Source organism: Gallus gallus, chromosome 5 (genome assembly GCF_016699485.2).
Source record: "Gallus gallus isolate bGalGal1 chromosome 5, bGalGal1.mat.broiler.GRCg7b, whole genome shotgun sequence".
Taxonomy (NCBI): Eukaryota; Metazoa; Chordata; class Aves; order Galliformes; family Phasianidae; genus Gallus; species Gallus gallus.
Window position 1 is genome coordinate 42,532,863 of NC_052536.1, and position 19,256 is coordinate 42,552,118.

The 19,256-nt window shown below is 39.9% G+C and overlaps 1 protein-coding gene across 4 annotated transcripts in view; it reads right to left on the reverse strand.

Moving 5' to 3' along the window:
• KCNK10 (potassium two pore domain channel subfamily K member 10) overlaps window positions 1–19,256 on the reverse strand; it is a 73,686-nt gene that overhangs the window by 44,033 nt on the left and 10,397 nt on the right. Inside the window, exons 1-2 of one of the 4 annotated variants that reach the window (XM_004941854.5) lie at window positions 13,131–13,215; window positions 12,277–12,334 (exon numbers count right to left, since the gene is read on the reverse strand). The exons of 1 other annotated variant lie outside the window; for it this stretch is intronic. In XM_004941854.5, coding sequence (XP_004941911.1) covers window positions 12,277–12,328 — 52 coding nt within the window. In that variant the 5' untranslated portion in view covers window positions 12,329–12,334; window positions 13,131–13,215. Of the gene's footprint in view, window positions 1–12,276; window positions 12,335–12,696; window positions 12,918–13,130; window positions 13,216–19,256 lie in introns of those variants that run through there. 2 more of the 4 variants (XM_040701568.2, XM_046942407.1) reach the window with 2 other exon arrangements.

Genomic DNA, 19,256 nt, shown 5'->3' on the forward strand with positions numbered 1-19,256 from the left:
TATCATTTTTCCATGAAAAAAAAAAAAAAGAAAAACAAAAAGAAAAAAAAAAAGGCCAATTATCATTTTGTCAACATTCCACTTAGATTTTCATTGCAATATTCTCAAGTATCATTTTAATGTCAATGAAAATATCATTTAGACCAAGTGTGAAAATGCATAGCGTAGTTCACAAACAAAAATAAGCACTGACTAACAACAACAACAAAAAAAAAAAAACAGTGAAGAATTCTTCCCTAAATCCTTTACAAGTAATAACTGCTTAGTTCATTTCCAAGGAAATAAATTCCATTTTCCAAGGAATTATTGGATTGTGTATTAGGAGAAAACCCATCTGCAAGGATAGCTGAACATGGGAACACCTGTTGAGTGATATCTCCTTCACTGAAAGTTTCTAATTGGACAGGCAATCATCTGTCAGAAACCATTTAGGCCTATATTTTCAGTTTGTGCCCTGCATTCCCATGTAGACCCAAGAAGAAAAGCTACCAGTGAAGGATAAATTAGGACAACAGCCTAATGTTGTAGACTGTATTTATCATCCAGGACATGTAAACAAACAGGTAAAATGTTAAGGGTATAAAAACTTTCAAAAAATGCATTTCAGTATTCTACTCCTGACTCACAACAGGAAAACGCTGTTGAAATTCTTTCCCTTCCCCTCCGTGAAAAATAGTCAAATGCATTTCAGCATTCATCTTCGCACCAGTCATGCCAAAAGTCTAACAGTCTTTCATTATTATCTACATATCTCAAAGTATTTTACTTACAATACATAACCTCCCATGACACTGAGAAAAAACTGATACTGCATGTATTCACTCTTTGTCTCATGTAAATAATGTCACAAAGATTTTAGCAAATGATTTCAAGAGTAATTTAAGGAGTTGATTAAAACATGGTCTTTGTCATAAGTGCATCAAGCAAGTATGACAATTAATTGTCATCAGTGTATTAGCAAGTCGTCAAGTTCTTTTAAGGGACAAGCTCCTTTCCACTCTTTATACATAAAAAATACTGGTCTGTCTATTACAAGATTAATAGATAACCACAAATTATATTCCTTTGTGTTGTTAGTCGTAAAAGAAAAAGACAATACTCCTTTTGTGAGCTGCCCTTGCCGACTATTTACAAGAATATTCAGATGGATTCTGACCCTGACTCTCTGCCTTCAGAACTGCAGTCAGAGCCTGCCCACAAAAACCTAAAATGGACTGTCCAAGTCTTACTCTTACTCTGTTGCAAACACAGCCCTAGCACTCCTGCATACTGAGGCAATGCAAATTGCAGGAAAATAAGAGGACACCCAAGACTGGTTTGTGCAAGTATCAGCCAGAACTTATGCACTGACATTAAAAAATATATATATAAAATATATATATATTTCTGCCAAAGCCAGAATCGTGGTATTCTGGGATACTTCTCCCACTCTCCCACTACTCCCAGGCACTGCACATTTCTAAGACATACGTGACTGGTCAAAAGGATGGGGTACAGGACAGGGTGTGAACTCCAGCAACAGCTGAAGCATATTTGCTTTTTTCTTTCTAGCTTGACTTCAGGACAAGAATCCTCAGGGGGTTCCTAGCTAACATTTATTGGCATTAACATGAAGATGCGCTGCTACTGACACCATTCGTAGCACTACTTACAGAGCTGCCAAGTCCAGATGAGCACTTGAGAGAGATTTGTCTTGTGCTGGAGTGAGATTGCACACTGCTGGAGGGCAGTTCGAATTTTGTTTCCCCTGTTTTGCTTTCTCTTTTCTGACCTCTCTTCCACACTGCCCTCCTCCAAATACACACATCTGTTCTTGTCTCTCATTTCTCTGCAGTCCTGCTGGCAGCATGGGAAGCAGCATACCTGCATCTTGCTGCATGGTTCCTCTTCCCGCAGCTCTGCTCTCAGCTGCCCCCTCCATTGCCTCTGACACTTGAGCCAGAGCAAGGAGCCAAGCCACAAGTGATGGGATGCATCAGTGAACTCCCTGGCAAGGCACTTCACGTACTGGAAAATGGAAAATGGAGTAGAAGTGCACTGTGTTGAGGAGTAGAAAGAGTTGAGGGGAGGTTAGAAGTGATTGGCAGGGGCAAGCCCCAAATACGGAATCCCTCTGCTTTAAGACCAGTGACTGTGTTTGTTCCAACATGCTCACTGGCAGCAGTGCTACTATCATCAGGTTTATGAGGCTATTTTTAGAGAAAGTGAATACAGAGAAACCCAACAAAAATCCTCACCTTTTGCTTTCTAAAATAAAGCAAAAACTAATAGATCATTGCTAAAACCTCTTTCCGTAGCATTAGACTGATATTTCTTGTTCATGCTAAAACTGGGAGCACTAGTCCCTGAGGATCTGCTCTGTCAAGAGCCAAATCGGAAGCAAGTGCTTTTGGCTCAAGATCTTTGGGCATAGTGATGACTTTGTGAGAAAGAGTTCCTGTCAGAAGGGATGAGTACACCATTGTTTTGCCTTATTAGGCAATATTTAGAAAATCTGCTTTCTTGTCAGTATGTCACAAGCCTCAAGTGCAAGCATCAAGGAATAAGCAGCTGCTTTCTGGTCCTCTGCAGAATTCATCCTGCAGGAACAACAGACTCATTGAAGCAGCGATGCTGCTGCTTACCCACAATCCTCCTTTTAAAGACTAGTTTAAAAAAAATTATCATTTCATCATGCCATGCCATTAGGTAAAATAAGTTAACTACATTTATCTCTCCAGGAAGTGTTTCAGAATTCCAGCAACAATTAGGAAGAGTCAGGATGTCCCACAACAAGATTTCAAAGTTTTCTAAGTACTCATACAGTGATGTAGGTTCAGGGTTTTAGCTGGTGTCCTGCTGCTGGAGAAGCTGTACTGGAATCTTCCAAATATCCTGTCTCAGTATTTCACACAAGAAATCCAGCAAATGGTCTCGTGGTCAGACCAACCAGTGAAGGAAATTTTTATCTTGTGTATAAAGGGAAGAACATTGTTACCTATAGAAACCTGGTGGGAAGTAGTGGAGACAACAAACAAAATAAAGCTCCAGTGCTCCATTCTGTCCTGTGTAGGAAACTACCTAATCTATATTTGAAATGTGATTGATGACAGCTGTCTGCTAGTGGCATGGCATAGCAGTGGAGTGAAGGAATCTCTTTGCTGCCTCACAGTCATGCAAAGAGGAACTTTAGTGGCACCAGATATGTAGTGTAAGCTGGAAATGTAAGATACCAATACAATATTTAGCCAGGGCAGTACATTTGCTGCAGCAGTCTCACATTAACAGAAAAAGAACAGACCTTTCATATATAACAAGATCAGAAAAACACATGCATGATGAGTGTGAGCACCTTCAGAGGTTTCTTGACTTATCCTTTGAGATGTATCAGCACATACTGACCATTACTGACCATACCTAAAGAGCTCAAACTGATGCTCCTCTGTAAAAACAAGAACTCCTGCATCAGTCTATTGGTGGTTTCCCCAGTCTGGATAATGACTTAAATTTATAGAAAAATAATGTGAATTCTAACAAAATTGAGTAATGATTCACTACTTCAATGAAATGATTGTTTCTCATTTTTTTCTGGGCAACAGCAATAGAAGTAGATTTTTCATCTATGGTAATATACAATGGCAGTATGGTAATGGTCAGAAATCTCATAAGAAGCACATCCATTGGGCTATTGTTTAGTTCACTGGAGATACACTATTTATATACACTGAGGTTCTGTACTAGTTATTGCTAGGTTCCTGTACACAGTAACTTAGTCTTAGTTGAAATGAATGAAGGCTTTACTGTGCTTTGAAAACAGGAGAAAGAATACACATAAGCTAGATATTACAAAATGACTTTGTGCAGAAAAGAGATTTCACAAGCAAGAGGAAGTTGCTGTTTGAAATGCACTTCTTCAGCACAGACATTTTTATTTTCTCTTATTCTAGATTCCTTATAATGTACACATATTTCATTTCTGCTTTTGGTGTGTTAAGTTGCATTGGTGAAGATGCTGCAGTCAGAATGGTTTACCTGTCCTATTTGCTCACAGGACAATTATTAGAAAGTAACTGAGTCAGAGAGCTCAGGTAAGCAAAAGTAGGTCGTGGTGACTCCAGACTCATTATCCTGCACCTGGCAGCAAATCACAAGCAGAACAGATGAACAGTGCCACCAGTCGGGCACACAGAGCTCCAGGTCAACACCAGGCTGATCCTGGCTGCACAAAGCTGGCTTCAGAGCTGCTATATGTTATACAATTCAGGATATCTTAGATAAGGAGACTGCTACAACAAACAAATTATGTGAAACTTTTCTTGCCTCATGCTCAACTTCTATTCTGATAAGAGTATAGAAACAGTTGCAATTTGAACTATGATAAAATTTCATAGCCACATAAGGGTGGTATCTGCTGATATGGAATAGTTTCTAGAATCTAATAGTGCTTTGCAGTGTTGTCATACTGCATCACTGACACACAGCTACATGCATTCGGATATCAAACTTAAGAAGGAGACAGCTGTGTCCCCTTAGTCAGCTTTGCCCCAAATTAAGCTTCATCTAAGAAAAGTACGCCTGTACAATGTAATAGTAGGTGAATATGACCTCATTCTGTACTCAGAGCTGGTGGTAGCAAATGAAATAACCACTAATAATGCCGAGCTCAGAATAGTAATTTACAGCTTCTGGCAGAGATGTACTAGGAATGACTGTATAACCCCTCATGACCCCAAAGCCCAGGCAATTTGAGAATGAATCCACCAGGAAAGAATGGTGTCCTCTAAATCCTGCTAGTGAGCAGGTACCCAAAGCCATTTGGGCTAAAGTTCAAAATACAAATACAAAAAATTCATCAACTCTTTCATTTGTTCTATCTTGGAATATAACTCGTTAGAGTCAATACAGATGTAGCCATATTGGTGAGTGCATCCCAGAGAGTTATTCTGTTCACCCTAAACCAGACTCCTGAAAGTTCTCCAGGCTCCACTGACCACATGTGACTGTAGTTCCTCTGATTATAGCAGATCCTTTCACTGAAATGCTTCTGCATTTCATATGAATACCTACCTATATTTAGATGTTTTATGTTCAAATTAAGTCACATCCACACGGCATAACTCAGTTGCTCACTCATATTACCTAGTATCTACTGTGGGGTCCTAGGACATTCTACTTCACCTTAAGTTGCTGCTCTAGAAAGACAGAGATGGCCCTTCGGCCCATTAGCATGCATACCTATCCTATGTAAATATTTCTGTTGCCTTACTGTCCATTAAATGGCAGCAGATATTTATTCTTAGAAATTGGAACCAACAAATAATGTCTGTTGGCAACGAGAAACCAAAGTTATGTGTCAGTATATCATTATAACCGAGTAATGAACTCTGCTTCTCAAAGAAGATAATGATTATGGTGGCTCTGGCATCACAAAGAGGTAGCTCTGGTGTTCTTTCTTTGCCTACCACAATGTTGCTGCTTTTAGCAGTCCTAACATTTAAGAAACCAGTGACGGATTTGAGTTAATCTAGAAGAATGTCTCTGAAATATGTGAACCACTTCCTTCATATTACCTGGGAGTTTCCACAGTACCATTTCTTTTGTCGTTCTTTCTTTGATTTTTTTTTCACCTTAGTAACTAGACACTTTTTTTTCTTTAAAATGAAATACTAAATGTGAAAGTATTAAAAACATAGACAATCTGTCAGTGTGTATTTGCTATTTTCAAATCATGCCAATACTATTATATGACAGCACAGAGTAACAGAGGAATAACGCAAGCAGCCTTTAACAACGTATTACTGAAACTTAAGAATCTCAGTGGTGCAAGTTTATAATACCAAAATCCAAAATCCTCATCCAGTAAAGTCACCAACATGTTGTTTCTTTCTCCACAGAAAGATGAGTCAGTCCTGCTGAGATATGAACATATGGCTATAACAAATCTAGATACTCAAAGCCTGATGCTTGAAACACTGTGATGATTCTGTAGGATAGTGATGCCAAAATAACTTGCATTGTTTAATAAGAAGATGATTTTTAAGATGTTAACTTTTGTTACCCATTAGTAGTGAAACTATTTACTGTCTATACAAATTTTGATAGCAGATTCTATCTCACTACTGGCTTTCATTTTCACCTCTCACACCAAGATTTATCCAAACCAAAATCTGTACTCTAACTTCAAAATCTTAACAGTGATTTCCTAAGTTTGTATTTGGGAACACCTGACTAACACATATTGATACATGTATTTGGTATTCTCCTCAAAACCTTTGTCAGTAATAACATTTATAATAGTATGGTAATTTTTTTATCAGTTAAAGATGAAATCTGAATTCTTGGTTTCAGCATTCTCAGACCAAGAAAATATTCTCTAAAAACATGTTTCATTAACATTGTAAGAGAATCATCATAGTTCACTTTTTAAACATCAGTTTATTTAAATGATCTGAATTGATATTTAACTGAAAATGTAAAAAGCAGCCCAGAAAAAAAAATAGCAAGAACAAAACAAAACAAAAAACAGTGGAACATGGAACAAAAAGAATAGAGTATATGATGGGTTTTGTTCTCATTTGCTGTTTTATCTCATTGGATTAACTGGTGAGAACTGAATGGCTGGTTATTTTTAAAGTCAGCAGGTTCATCTTAGAGCACATTTCCATCTGTAATATTATCCATTTTTTTGTTTTTCTTCTCTCTTTCAGGCACTTTTTTACTTTTAATTCATGGGAACAACAAAGTTCTGATACTTTAAAGTGAAGAACTCATATTGCTTGTACTGGAGCAGCAAAACCCTATCTCTGGTTTAAATCGTGAGAGTAAGACTTATATTGTATCGAAATATATATGCACTCTTCTGTCTGAAGCTGATATCGTCAATACACTAGCTAGATAAATCCATACACATGACAAAAGCTAAACCAAAAGCTACCCAATTACAACAGTTATCATATATCTTTCTCCCAAGAGCAAACTCCATCACTTCAGGTAGCATCAATTTTCAAGACCTGCCCAAGGGAATTTTCAGCCCAAAAGCCTATTAATGGGTTACTTGTGTACAACATTGCAAAAATAGCATTGGTATTCTTCACTGAAATTATAACTCTGTTCTGACTTCTCCAGCTGCTAACAATTCTACTGCCTAGACTTATAGCATCATAGTGCCCTTGGTTCTCTTCCTCACAATATAGGTGGCATCATAATAATACTTTACTTTTCATCTTTCTTACCTTGACCATTGTTCAGTCTTTTCTTACTGTTACTACTATAAGAAAGCTGTTGCCCAAATCTTTTACTTCTGTCTTATTACTAATTTGGCCTTTCTGAATCCTTACTTTTTCTAACTCCAAGACAACTCAAAACCAATATGATTTTGTGATGCCAGAAGGAAATGGTCAGTATTCTGCCTTCATTTATTGGGAACAGAGCTATGTGTTTATACATCACAGCTTTCCACAGAAATGTCTTCTTACACTGAGCTGCTAAAAATGTCTTATTAGTGCAGAAGAATATTAAGTTGTCCAGCCCACAGCTGCACTTCATGATATTAAAACACATATTTTCATATATATTCTTGAAAAGGGAGAACAGAAATGAGATTCCTCATTCTACTCATCTATGTCTTTATAATAGTTTGCTTTCTGCATAGGTCTCTGACATTAAATGGCAGAAAAAACAGAAACTGGAGCAGTTTGTAACATTATGCAGCCAGTTTAATTTTATACTGAGTAGTCAACACTGAAGAATTCTTCCAACAGCCATTAAGAGATGATCCAATCCTGCTATTTGCACAGACTCAGCTCCAAATGCAGGTGTCCAGTTCCTCTTGAGGTGTCTCACGTGAAATGGGAAATCCCACAGAAGGACCTCTGGAAGACTTGTGCCCATCTGGAGAGGCAGCTGGGGACTATCAAATGGCTCTATATACCTCTAATGGGAAACTCAATTGAGCCTTCAGTGTCTGCAGAGAGGTGGAAGTAATGCTAGTTTCCTCTAGTTGTAGAGTGCAGAGATAACCTTATTTCTTAAGTGATGTGATCTGTGTATAAAGACAGGCTGTTTTTTTCCCTCCTAATTGTTTTAGCACTGATTGCAATACATGTGATCTGCTTTCAATAGCAAATTTGAGATTGCTCTAAACAAGTTAATTATATTTCACAACACCCTTGTGCAGTAGACAAATATTAATATTTCCATTTTGCAGTCAGAGAAGAAAGGAGGAAAAGAAAGGGTAAGTGACTTACTGAAAGTTAAATAAGTCAGTGGCAGAACCAGAAAAACTCCAGACTCTCAATCACGGCTTGAATTCCCCACAGACCACTAACACAAAATGTAAGGATGATAACAAAAGCATGATTTTAGGGTTTCAAACTGAGAGAGCTACCTTGTTTGGGAAAAGACACTGAGCTTGTACCAAAACTTCAGAGTTCCAAAAGGTCAGTGTTGAGATAAACATCTAGCTGAAAATTCAAAGGGCTTTGATAATCCATATCACTGCAATGATGGTACAAAAAAATCAAAAACAAAAAACCTGGAGGCACAGATGATGGATCAAGATTGAACTCCATTTTCTGCCTACTAACATCATCACCTTGGATAAAACATCAAACCATCACTCTGCAAGACATTCATGCTTGGAGATAATTTCTGAGCATCCTGGAAAGGGTCACATCTCTCCTCTTATAGGAAGAAGCAGCAATTTTAGGCTGATAATTAGAAGAAAAAAAAAAGATATTCCTGTAATATCCAGATGTTTCAGTCAGGATGAGGAATGCTTAAAAATATGTATGGAAAGACTTTGTAAGCCAACTTAAGTATGGACAACAGGACTGTGTAATGAACAGCAAGAAGAGGGTGTGAGATGAAGGAAGAGAAAAACAATTACAAGAATTAGAGTCTTTGTATGCTGTTTTAAATGCAATCTTACATTCCAAAATGTTTAGATGAGAATTTGTGTGACACATGAAACTAAAAATCTGATCTACTAATGACTGTGAGGATTGCATTGCCTAAATTGCACCAAATAGGAGGAGCAAAAATCAATGACAGGCAAATCAAATGTCCTTTCCTAGTATAAATCCAAGCTGATTCTACCAGTAAGACGAACGGCAGGAATTTTTTCTTTTTTTTCTTTTTTTTCTTTTTTTTCCCCCTCAAATGTGAGGATATATAGTATGAAATCCTGTATTCCTACTGAGTGTCCAGCTCTGTGAAAGAATGCATTTCTTCTGCAGGAGACTGTTTGGGATTACGCTCTTCTGTTAACCAACTCACTCAATGTGTACGAACACTATGTACATTCTGTTGTGAGATTCTAGGACAATGTCCACATTGGAATGTTAGGGACAAGTCCTAATGACTTTCGGGATGACATTTGATAATGCATGTAGTTATATAGTGCCTAGGATAGGAGGGGACTTCCCTAAGGGAACCCGAATCTTAGGTACTCCCAGGTTTATGAAATAATTGGTTTATCTAGAAAATGCACTCATCAGTTACAGGGACTGCAGAAATAATTTCCATAGCCATGACAAGTGAAGATGCTACACAATAGGACAAAAGTATATACAGTTCAGTTACCACCATGTCTTATTTATTCCAGTCTAACAGTCTAGAAATCAGTCCAATTAGCTGTCTGTAACACATGAGCTCTTATGTTAAGTCCACTCCTTTAAACTTGTTCCATACACAAAGTATTTATATGGTATATTGATCTTCACTGATGTGAAGTGAGAATAACAGGTTTATGTGAGATGAAGTCTACCAGCAAATTCTATTTATCTACCTAAATATATATAGTACAGTCACCATTACAGAGTTTGAGCATTAATTCCTTTCAGTGTCTATCATCCTGACCTGGAATCAAAAACTAGCCATATCATCAGTCTCAAGCCAATCATATCCCCACAACAAGGGCTGTGGGCTTTAGAAATGTTTCTGGAATAGATAGATAGATAGATAGATAGATAGATAGATAGACAGACAGACAGACAGACAGGCAGGCAGGCAGGCAGAGAGATAGGGACAGACAGATAATCCAGCAAATTTTGCCTTGACTAAACTGACCTAAACAATCTTTGAGATGCCATAGGTCTCACTTTTATCCTCAGAACGTTAGCTTGCTTGCAAGAAACATTGGTTGAAACATTTCAAGTAGCATTAGCACAAGTCAGCCCAATTTATGCTAGACAGAAACATGGAAACTGCATGTTCTCTGCCTGGCTAGAACAGAGCACTATCACACAAAACACATTGCAATGAGCCTGCTACTGGAGTGTGAACATGTGAACTTTCACTGGACACAAGTTCTGCTTTTAATACTGAGGACTCTTTGTATCCTTTCACTGATAAGATTTTTAAATGTTGATCTAAGAAAATAGTATCCAAAACATAACATCCTTCTAAACCTGTACCTGCAGAAAAGAGACTATATATGTAACATCAAACTATTCCTGTATTGATTGGACCCTAGACAATTTTTCCTTATCAATTTGCCTTTTTCCATTCAATTGATTTTTATCTATTTCCTGAGTCCCACAGAGAATTAGAAATTAACATTTCTTGCTTCCTTCCTGGCTATGCATTAACATCCTTGCTACTTGGCTAATGAAGTCTATACACTGAGGGAAAATAACAGGTAGGATTCTGCAGTCCTTACCAGGGAATCAGCCTGACAGAGGGGGAGCCTGCTGGGTTTGAGGTCCCCAACCTGTTAGAATACCCTGTGGTTCTGGACACATTAGTAAATTGTGACCAACCACCTGTTGGATCCATATGCTGTAAAGCCTTTTGCCAAGCAGGGGGACTGCACACAGAATACCAGCAGTACAGCTCCTTGTGTGCATTGTCAGGGGATGGGAGGGAAGGGCTTTTTGCAGTAAAAGGCATTTTGCAATGCATAAAATGGAGTAAAATGAAGCTACAGAAAACATATTCAAAAAGGCACCTGAGAAGAGCAAATTTTTACCACACCTGATTTTGACTTCATTGCTCCTACTGAAATAACCAAATGTGTTAGTGCTACTGCCCATGTATTGGCAGCGAAGCCAAGGGTGGGAAGGCTGATGTGTCAACTTCAGCTTTCACCTAATTAAAGATGTAGTAAGGCTTAAACTAAAGCTTAATTGCGTATACTATGCAAACAGCACACCAGATCTGCTTGGCAGAAAGATGTCTATTCTGCTGTATTTCTTCTACACCAAGAGAAAATGTTTCTAATTGTTCTTTTTTAGACATTAGGGCTCAGAGAGTGACAGACAAATAGACCACTAAAAACAGACCTGCAGAATAAAGATGAATACGTAAAACCCATGCTATCAGTTCATACTTCCTGCAAGCACTGCTGTACAGCAACTAGCTGCCAGCAGCTCTACTGCAAACCTCAGCATATGGCTCCAAGTTGCTCTGCTCCTGTGTCAATGCACAGAAATATGACACACCAATATACACATTGCCAGTAGGATTTTTTCAGTTATTTCTTCTATAGGATGCACATGAACTTCCACCCACGCCCAGAAAAAAAGAAAAGAAAAAAAAAAAAAGAGCATTTCACTGTGGTTTATTTTAAAACACACTTAGATTTTTTTTTTTTTTTTTTTTTTTTGAAAACCACTGCACTGGCATAAATCTTCTGCCACCATCACACAAACAGTTCCCAAGACAGACTCCAAGCCTAACTACAGAGTTAATCAAACTATCTGCTTGGGCTGAGCAATTGTTTATAGGACAGTGTAAAAAGTCAAAAGGTCCCTTTGGGCTCCATTATTTAATGTGTGTTTTTATACTGTCCACATTATGGGTTATATTGCAGCAGCATTTTGCTCCAGTTGCTTGCCAGCATTTACCATAGAGGAGCCCTTAGCAAGCTGTCACATCTGTGTCCACTCCTGTACCACCCATTTAGCAGAGACAATGATGACCAGAAACAACAAAGGAGCGACAGATAAAACAAACAATGCTCTCAGCCAGTGATCACAGCCATCCCAGGCAAGTTTGCCATGGAAATACTCAAGAAAAAGGAGGGAAGGGAAGGGAGACATCAAATAAAGAACTGCAAAACTTATACCAAGATGAGGTTTTAACCACGTACCCACACAACCCCACATCTTTGGAGCAATTTCTAATGCCTTGGTAGGGCTGAGCAAGGAAGAACGAACAGAGCACATGGGAGGCAGACAAGCATCCAGCGTCTCCTCCCATTTGGAGTCAAATAGACTCCTGCGAGTCATGAGACAGAAGGAATAATACTGATAATTATTATTATTGTAATAATGATAGTAATAGAGATTCACCAACCTTGAGGATCCCAGTTCACCTGTTTTCTTGGAGTCTCGATTGGAAATTTCATCGCTTCCTTTTTGCACGGGAGGAAAAAGAATTAAATAAATTTCCCGACCTTCCTGTCTCAATGCTGCAGTCAAACAAATTAATTTCAAATTATAGGGAGCCTGCGCTGTTTGACTGAGGGGAACTGGTGGTTGCCAAGGCAAGCGATACACAAATAAATCAAAGAAAGTGGGGAGGGGCGGGGAGGGGAGCGGGGCGGTGGGGTTTGCAGAGGGAGGTGAGGAGGGGTGCGGGCACCCCAGCAGAGAGGGGGAGTGAAGATAAGGTAAGGGCAGGAGAGGTCGGGGCTGTGCAGCGTGTGCTGCTGGGTCTTGGGCTCGCCCGATCCCCTGCAGATGCTGCGGCAGCGAGGTCCCCGCTGCAACCCACCTGAGGGGCTCGGGGCTGGGCAGCTCTCGGGAAGCGAGCCAAGCCCACCCCCAGGGACACCTCCCACACGTACACACCCCAAAACTGAGCCCACGTCAGCTCGGCCGCAGCACTAGGAGAGTAACAGGTCAGCCACAGGGGGCGAGCCGCAGCAGCATGGCTGGGGAAGGCTGGGCACCCTCGTCTGGGTGTAGCAGCAGCCTGGCTCGCTGAGAAGAGCCGAAGCAGGAAGGATGGGAGGAGAAGGAGAAGGGAGCCACCCTATAGCTTTGAAGGGAATTCACCGAGTCCCTCTCCGCACTGCCTTAAAAAGGGAGTGGGAAGAGGCTGTGAATCCCTTTGTGAGGCGGCGGCGGTGGCGACGGGTGCCCCGGGAGGGGAAGGGGGGGGGGGGAGGGGAGGAGAGGCGAGGCGAGGCTGCCTCCGATACTTACTGGGTCCCCGGCTCCGCAGGAGGATGCAGGCTGCTTTGGCAGAGTTGGTAGCCGCAGCCACGCTCAGCTAGCTACTAGCAGCAGCACATGGCAGGAGCACGGCAGCAGCAAGAGGCTCCGCAGCACCGGGGGAGGGGAAGGGCAGGGATGCTCAAAGCCGGCAGCCCAGCCTAAAGCGAGCACCACGACCAACCAGGGGCTCCCGGTCCCTGTGCCCTGCCTGCCCTTCCCGGGGGACACGGATAGACACCTGGCGTCCAGGCAGGGCTGAAAGATGTGGTTAGGCTGTGGGGAGGGGGTAGGACGGCTGGGAGGAGGTTCAGGGGTATCAGTGCCCTGCCAAGCCCCCAGGCACTTTAGAAAAAGTGGAGGGTGCTCAGGTCTTCCTTGTGCGTTTACCACACATTTACTACTTGCCCAATCTGCAGTTATCCTCCTCTCCCTCCTGCTCGTTTTCCTCAAATACAAAGAAAGCTGCTAACAGTTTACAGCAGAGGAGTATTCAGTTCGAGTTACAATGTATGCCTCAGCTTCCCTCCTTTAACCAGGAAAACAAAACCGCAGCCCATCTGCAGGGGTGAAGGAAGAGTGTGAAAGGTTAACCCTGTCCTGCCTCCTGTTTTTCGAACTCTGTGAGAAGCAGATAACTCACTGGGAATGGTTTGTGGGAGATATCCACATACTTACATGGGTCATGTGTCAGAGACCCATAGTAGAATCAGACCTGAGGTCTATAGCCAAAAAACCTTCTGAATTTCCAGGAATCAAATTTAGATTATAAACTTGTCACTTAAGACAATCTTTTTTCCTGTGCTTTTTGCCCTACGCTTCTTTTCACCCAATGGCACTTTCTGTCTTGTTTTCCTATCTGTTGCTCAGATGTTAGTTAACCCCGTAAGAAGAAAGGGAGAAATCTTATCCAGGTGAAAAATAAGGCAGTCTGAACTGTGTGGTTCTCCTTGGGAAACTCTCACTGGGGAGACTGGCATGCTCTTTACACTTTCACATTCAGAAGGTAAATAACACACACTCCAGCATTCCCACTCTTTGTTCAACCCTATCCAGGAAGAGAAAACCAGTATTTGTGAATCCATCACCTTCATTTGGTGGTGGTATGAAAGTCCTTTAAAGCAGTATGTAGTTTGAAGGTACTATATGAAATAGTAGTGCAAGTTTTCCTGGGGGGAGGTGCTGGGTGCCTTTTCTTTTCTTAATCCAAGGACCCCCGTGGCTCTTGTTTTGTTCTGTACAGGAGGAGGCGGGAGAGGCTGCTCCAAGGGAGAACACGGTAAGAATTATAATGAGCCTGCTCAGTCAGACTTGAATTTGAGATGATTGCAATGATGACACCAGAAGAACAAGGTATTTCCTTTGCAAGTACACTACGGTGCATTCTGAAGAGGATTTGGGATTCCTGTTGACATTACTTCTGAAAACTGAATGGAAAAAAAACTGAGAGTGGGCTTTGCTAATTGTGCAGTGTGATTGCTTGAGTCATGACTGAAAATCTTCTTGCTATTCTAGTAACCTAGAAAGACTTCAGAGACTTCTGCACCCCTTGTTCTAAAGGACTTCTAATGTTATATATATGTGTGTGTGTGTGTATACAAACATGCATACATAAAATCTATGCATGTGTATAACATTTCTTCAGTATTCCAGTTTGCAGTTTATCATTAGTATCTTCCTTTTATATTACTGGTAAAAACTTACATATAGACAAATACTGTGATCAGGAGCTCCGTCACTCTAACCCAAGCAATACTTTGTCTTTTTGTGATAACTACTAACAGTTAACTGATGAGGTAGTTACTATGCTGTAATCATCTGTCCATTGAGAACTCACCCAAAATCAACCAACTCAAAGTGGCTCCTGAAAGGCCAACAGCACTTAACACTTGCCAATGTAAGCATGAAATGAACCTGTAGTCTAGAGGTGAAATCTTCAGGCAATTTCATTACCAAGCATTTGCAAATAAACAGATCCTAACTGTTGCTGTCTAAAGAAGAATAATTTTAATGTGGCCTTAAGAACTTTATATTATTAAACTGACCCTAGAGAAACATCATATTTGTTTGACTTATGGTATCATTAAAACACCAAGTTCATAATAATGAAACAATACTATATTCCTGTCTTTGTAACCACCCAAAGTTCCCATATTGCTCAAAAGTATCTGTAAGCTTTACAATAACTTTTGCCTTGTATCCAGCTATACAGTTTAAAAATCTCGCGGTAAATTGATTGTGATCTGTCAGGTACAGAAATACATGATATTATACAATAGTTTTCCAATTTTTTTACCATGTTATGATCATGGAAACCTTGCTCGATTATTTCAATACCTCAGACCTGTAGTTTTATCTAGTCAGCCAATTTATTCCCAAAGTAACTCATTTAAAATCAATGGGGTTACTCCAGAGATGGATTTGGCACAATGAGCGCATCTTTCACTGACAGCACAGCTGTTGCATAGAAACGTAACTATTATCTTATGCAAATAAAAGGCCTTTCACCCCTCAGTTGATGTCGAATTCTCATGATAGGAAGAACTGGTGCCTTGAAGCTATAGTGTTTCAAGCTGTTACTCTGTCAACTTTTTATAAGCTAAGTGGATTCAGTAATGTTTAATATTTAAGTAGGAGACCACCAAGAAAAAAAAAAAACACTATAGCATAATCAATCTACTTTAGTACTTGCATACAATTTTTCAGGCCTTGACTTTTTAACAGTGATTTAGCAAACCAGTCCACCTAAATTCTTCAGATCTTACATCCTCAGAGTTAGTGTTAGCTTAGATTCAGTGTCCTCTAGGGGTTGACTTGCAACCATCACAAGAGACAAGACAATACCTATTACATGAAATCTCACTGGCAGAAGAATTAAATGCTAAGTTCCATTTTATTGTTCAACAGTAATATACCATGAGTGACTTAAACGGTGTTCTGGTGTAACTGAAAGAAGGCCACACCAGAACAGATGAAAAACTATATTTTATACCTAATTAAACCCAGTGATTTGGAAGTAGAAAATGCATCAGTGGTAGATAGAAATCATCTGTAACTTTTATGTTCAATTTCTTGGACATACTGAAGGGATAAGATATGGTTAGATAGAAATCTTTTGCAGTCTTTGCGTCATCACTTTGCAGTATGCACATATGTGCATGAAACTATTCAGTTTCTGGTTAATAATATGGTTGCTAGAAATGTGCTATTTCTGATTTTGAAGATTGTTCTTTGTTCAGTTTATTGCCACAGGACTGCTCTTCTTTACCCTAAGACCAAGAAATCCAAAGTATAAACCAAGTGAAGGGCATTCTGTCCTTTATGTTCTGTATATTCTGTCTTCAGTAGTATGAATTTGGACAAGATCCAGTGAAGAAAAAATTTATAGCTTTTTTACTTTCTAGGAAGCCTTGTGTGTAGGAAGACTTATAAAGCCTTCTCTATGGAGTAACCTGAATAACTTTCTTCTGATGGTTTTCAGAAGATTTAGTGTATCTTGGAATCAAGAAGTTAACTAATAATCAGGATTACCTCATCTTGTGCAAGGAAAACAAACTTGTTATTGTCTTTTACTGCTCGGTATTTCTTAGAAATCATTAAGTCTTGGTTTTCATTCATGCAGAGATGAACCCATAGAACTACAAGTCTTTATTGGCAGAAATTATTTTAATGAAATCACTGAGTCTGAGACTTTGTAATAGCCTGTGCCAGAACAGGATCTGCACAAATCTGACCTGTTTAAGTTACCACAGGCAATATGCAAATTCCTTTGGCCAATGACACTAAACAGAATACACTATGGATCCTATCTCTCATATCCTATCACACCATTCATATTTCCAGCTTCATTGTAAGCATCCATCCCCCAAAAGCCAGAACTAAAGTGAGGGTGCCTGGTTTGCATTTTGTAATTATAAACTGTTGACACTACTTCATTCCCAGTTCTTTCCTGGTAATAATTTTTCATTAGCCAGACTCGAGCTTTCAGACACCTGTTTCATCAGTCCCCTTATTGTGCCAGCAAGGACTGAAGTGGAATAGGTAGCTCGCATTTTTATTCTATCTTTAAAATTACAGTCCATGCACATTATTACTGTAATAATATAATGTAGTATTTTGTTCGGAAAGGTCTGTCATGTAAAACAAGTATTAACTCAAGCTCCATAGTGCTGAATCTCTGATGGAACCCACTTACATCTGTTTCATATTAGTTTAATTTGACTTCAGTACAATTACTCCTGAATCATGGTCATGGGAGAATTACAATCTGGCCCTTAGTTTTTTTTTCCATGATGTCTGCAAAGAATCCTCATAAGATCAAAGTCTGATATGTAACAAAAATAGAAAGCTTGATTAATAAAAACAAGCCACCAAATTCATTTTAGAGCAGTAGCAGTACTGTTCTCTTTCCTCTTGTCATTTTTTAAAGATTTATTACTAGATAGCTACATGAAGCTCTACCTTAGCAGGTCGATAACTTTCCTCTATATTAAACAGGAAATTTGGGGGTTAGCTTTCAGAGATACCTATGTTTCTTTGTCACTCACATCACTAGCAGAGTCATGCGAGGACGGGCGCAGTGTGCAGAAGCGCGCCCAGCCCGCTGGTGACTTCAGGACCCTGGACAGTTGAAGTCGGCCACGGGCAGGGGCTGCGAGGGAAGCGCCGATTCCGCAGCCTCGGCCCCAGCCGCCCCGCTGCCTGAGCGCCTGGCCCCAGGCACTGCTTTCCCACGTCCCAGGCGAGAGTCCGGCCTGCCAAGGCGATGCAGAGCCAATGCAGTGACAATGCAGGCTTTCTAAAGCAACGTAGCAGCAGGCACAGGGAAAGAGTAGCATACATCTGGACAAGGAAAATAAGAGATGGCAGATGAAGGGAAGTGGATATCAGAAACATTGAAAAGAGTTATGTGCAATCACGTTATTGACAGATGCAAAAAGAGAACGGGAAAACCCAAAAGACTGTGACATGATTAAAGGATTGGATAATTAATGGCCTTGGCATGAAAAGGTTAAGGAAAAATGGGTGGGACATAGGCTCTTCAGATTGAAAGAACGGTGGATAAATGAGTGGATGTGTTTAATGCATTACAGAAATATATTAAATCACGTCTGCATATAAAGAAGTCATTCAAGGAGTGATCTACAATTGCACTACTAAAGAACAGCAAAGATAACAGAAGTATGATTTTATGTGTATGATTGGTGCTCTAATATTTCTTTGTTTGATGTCTTCAAATCGAATAAATACACTTACAAAGCTTTGTACTTAGAACACATAAGGGTCTTGGGCAAGACTTCAGATTATTTTCCTTACTGCAGTATAATCTGACTATTTCCTACTATTTCCTAATCTGCAGGACTAGTAGATCTGAGTCAGCTCCTTGCATATCCTGTACTCGGACTTGCCTTCCACCATACATAACACGCAAACTTATCAGCCAGCAGGGCAAGGTTAGGGACCACACACACGAAGGAAGTCAATGCTGGTCTCAGAAGCAATGTCTTACCACACATTTTAATGAAAACTTTCATCATTTCTTAGAATCAAGCATGTCAGTAAATGCAGCTGTTCCTTTCAGTGTTCTTCACTGTATCATTCCAGAAGAATCATCACAGCAGCCTATTAAATATGGGTATTAATGCAACAATAGAACAGTTGAAGCAAGGAGGAACAGTCTGCGCAGACACTATTAACTGTGACCAGTCCTCCTACTGCTTTCAGTCATGCTTTCCTTCTCTACTCTGAACAGCAAGGGAAGAAAGATGATATACTGAGCATTTAAAGGGCTGACTACAACACCTGCAGTAATCATCATCATTTTGACAGTACTCAGTAGAGCTTTACAACATCCTAAATTAGGCAACATATTTATCACTCATGCAGTAAAAAGATTTTCCCAAAACGTGAAGGTGATAGTATTTATTATGGAGCTGTGGAACAGGGAATGAACTAAGGCTTCAATTTCAGTTACACTCCTAGAACTTCCCTCTAGCTTCTCCCAACTTCGTAGCTGAGTGCAGACATCTTTCAGCCAAACCACACAGACGCACAACTTTTGCAGTCAGTACTTCAGCTATTATTTGAAAGGTAACACTCTGAATTGCCTAGGTCTTT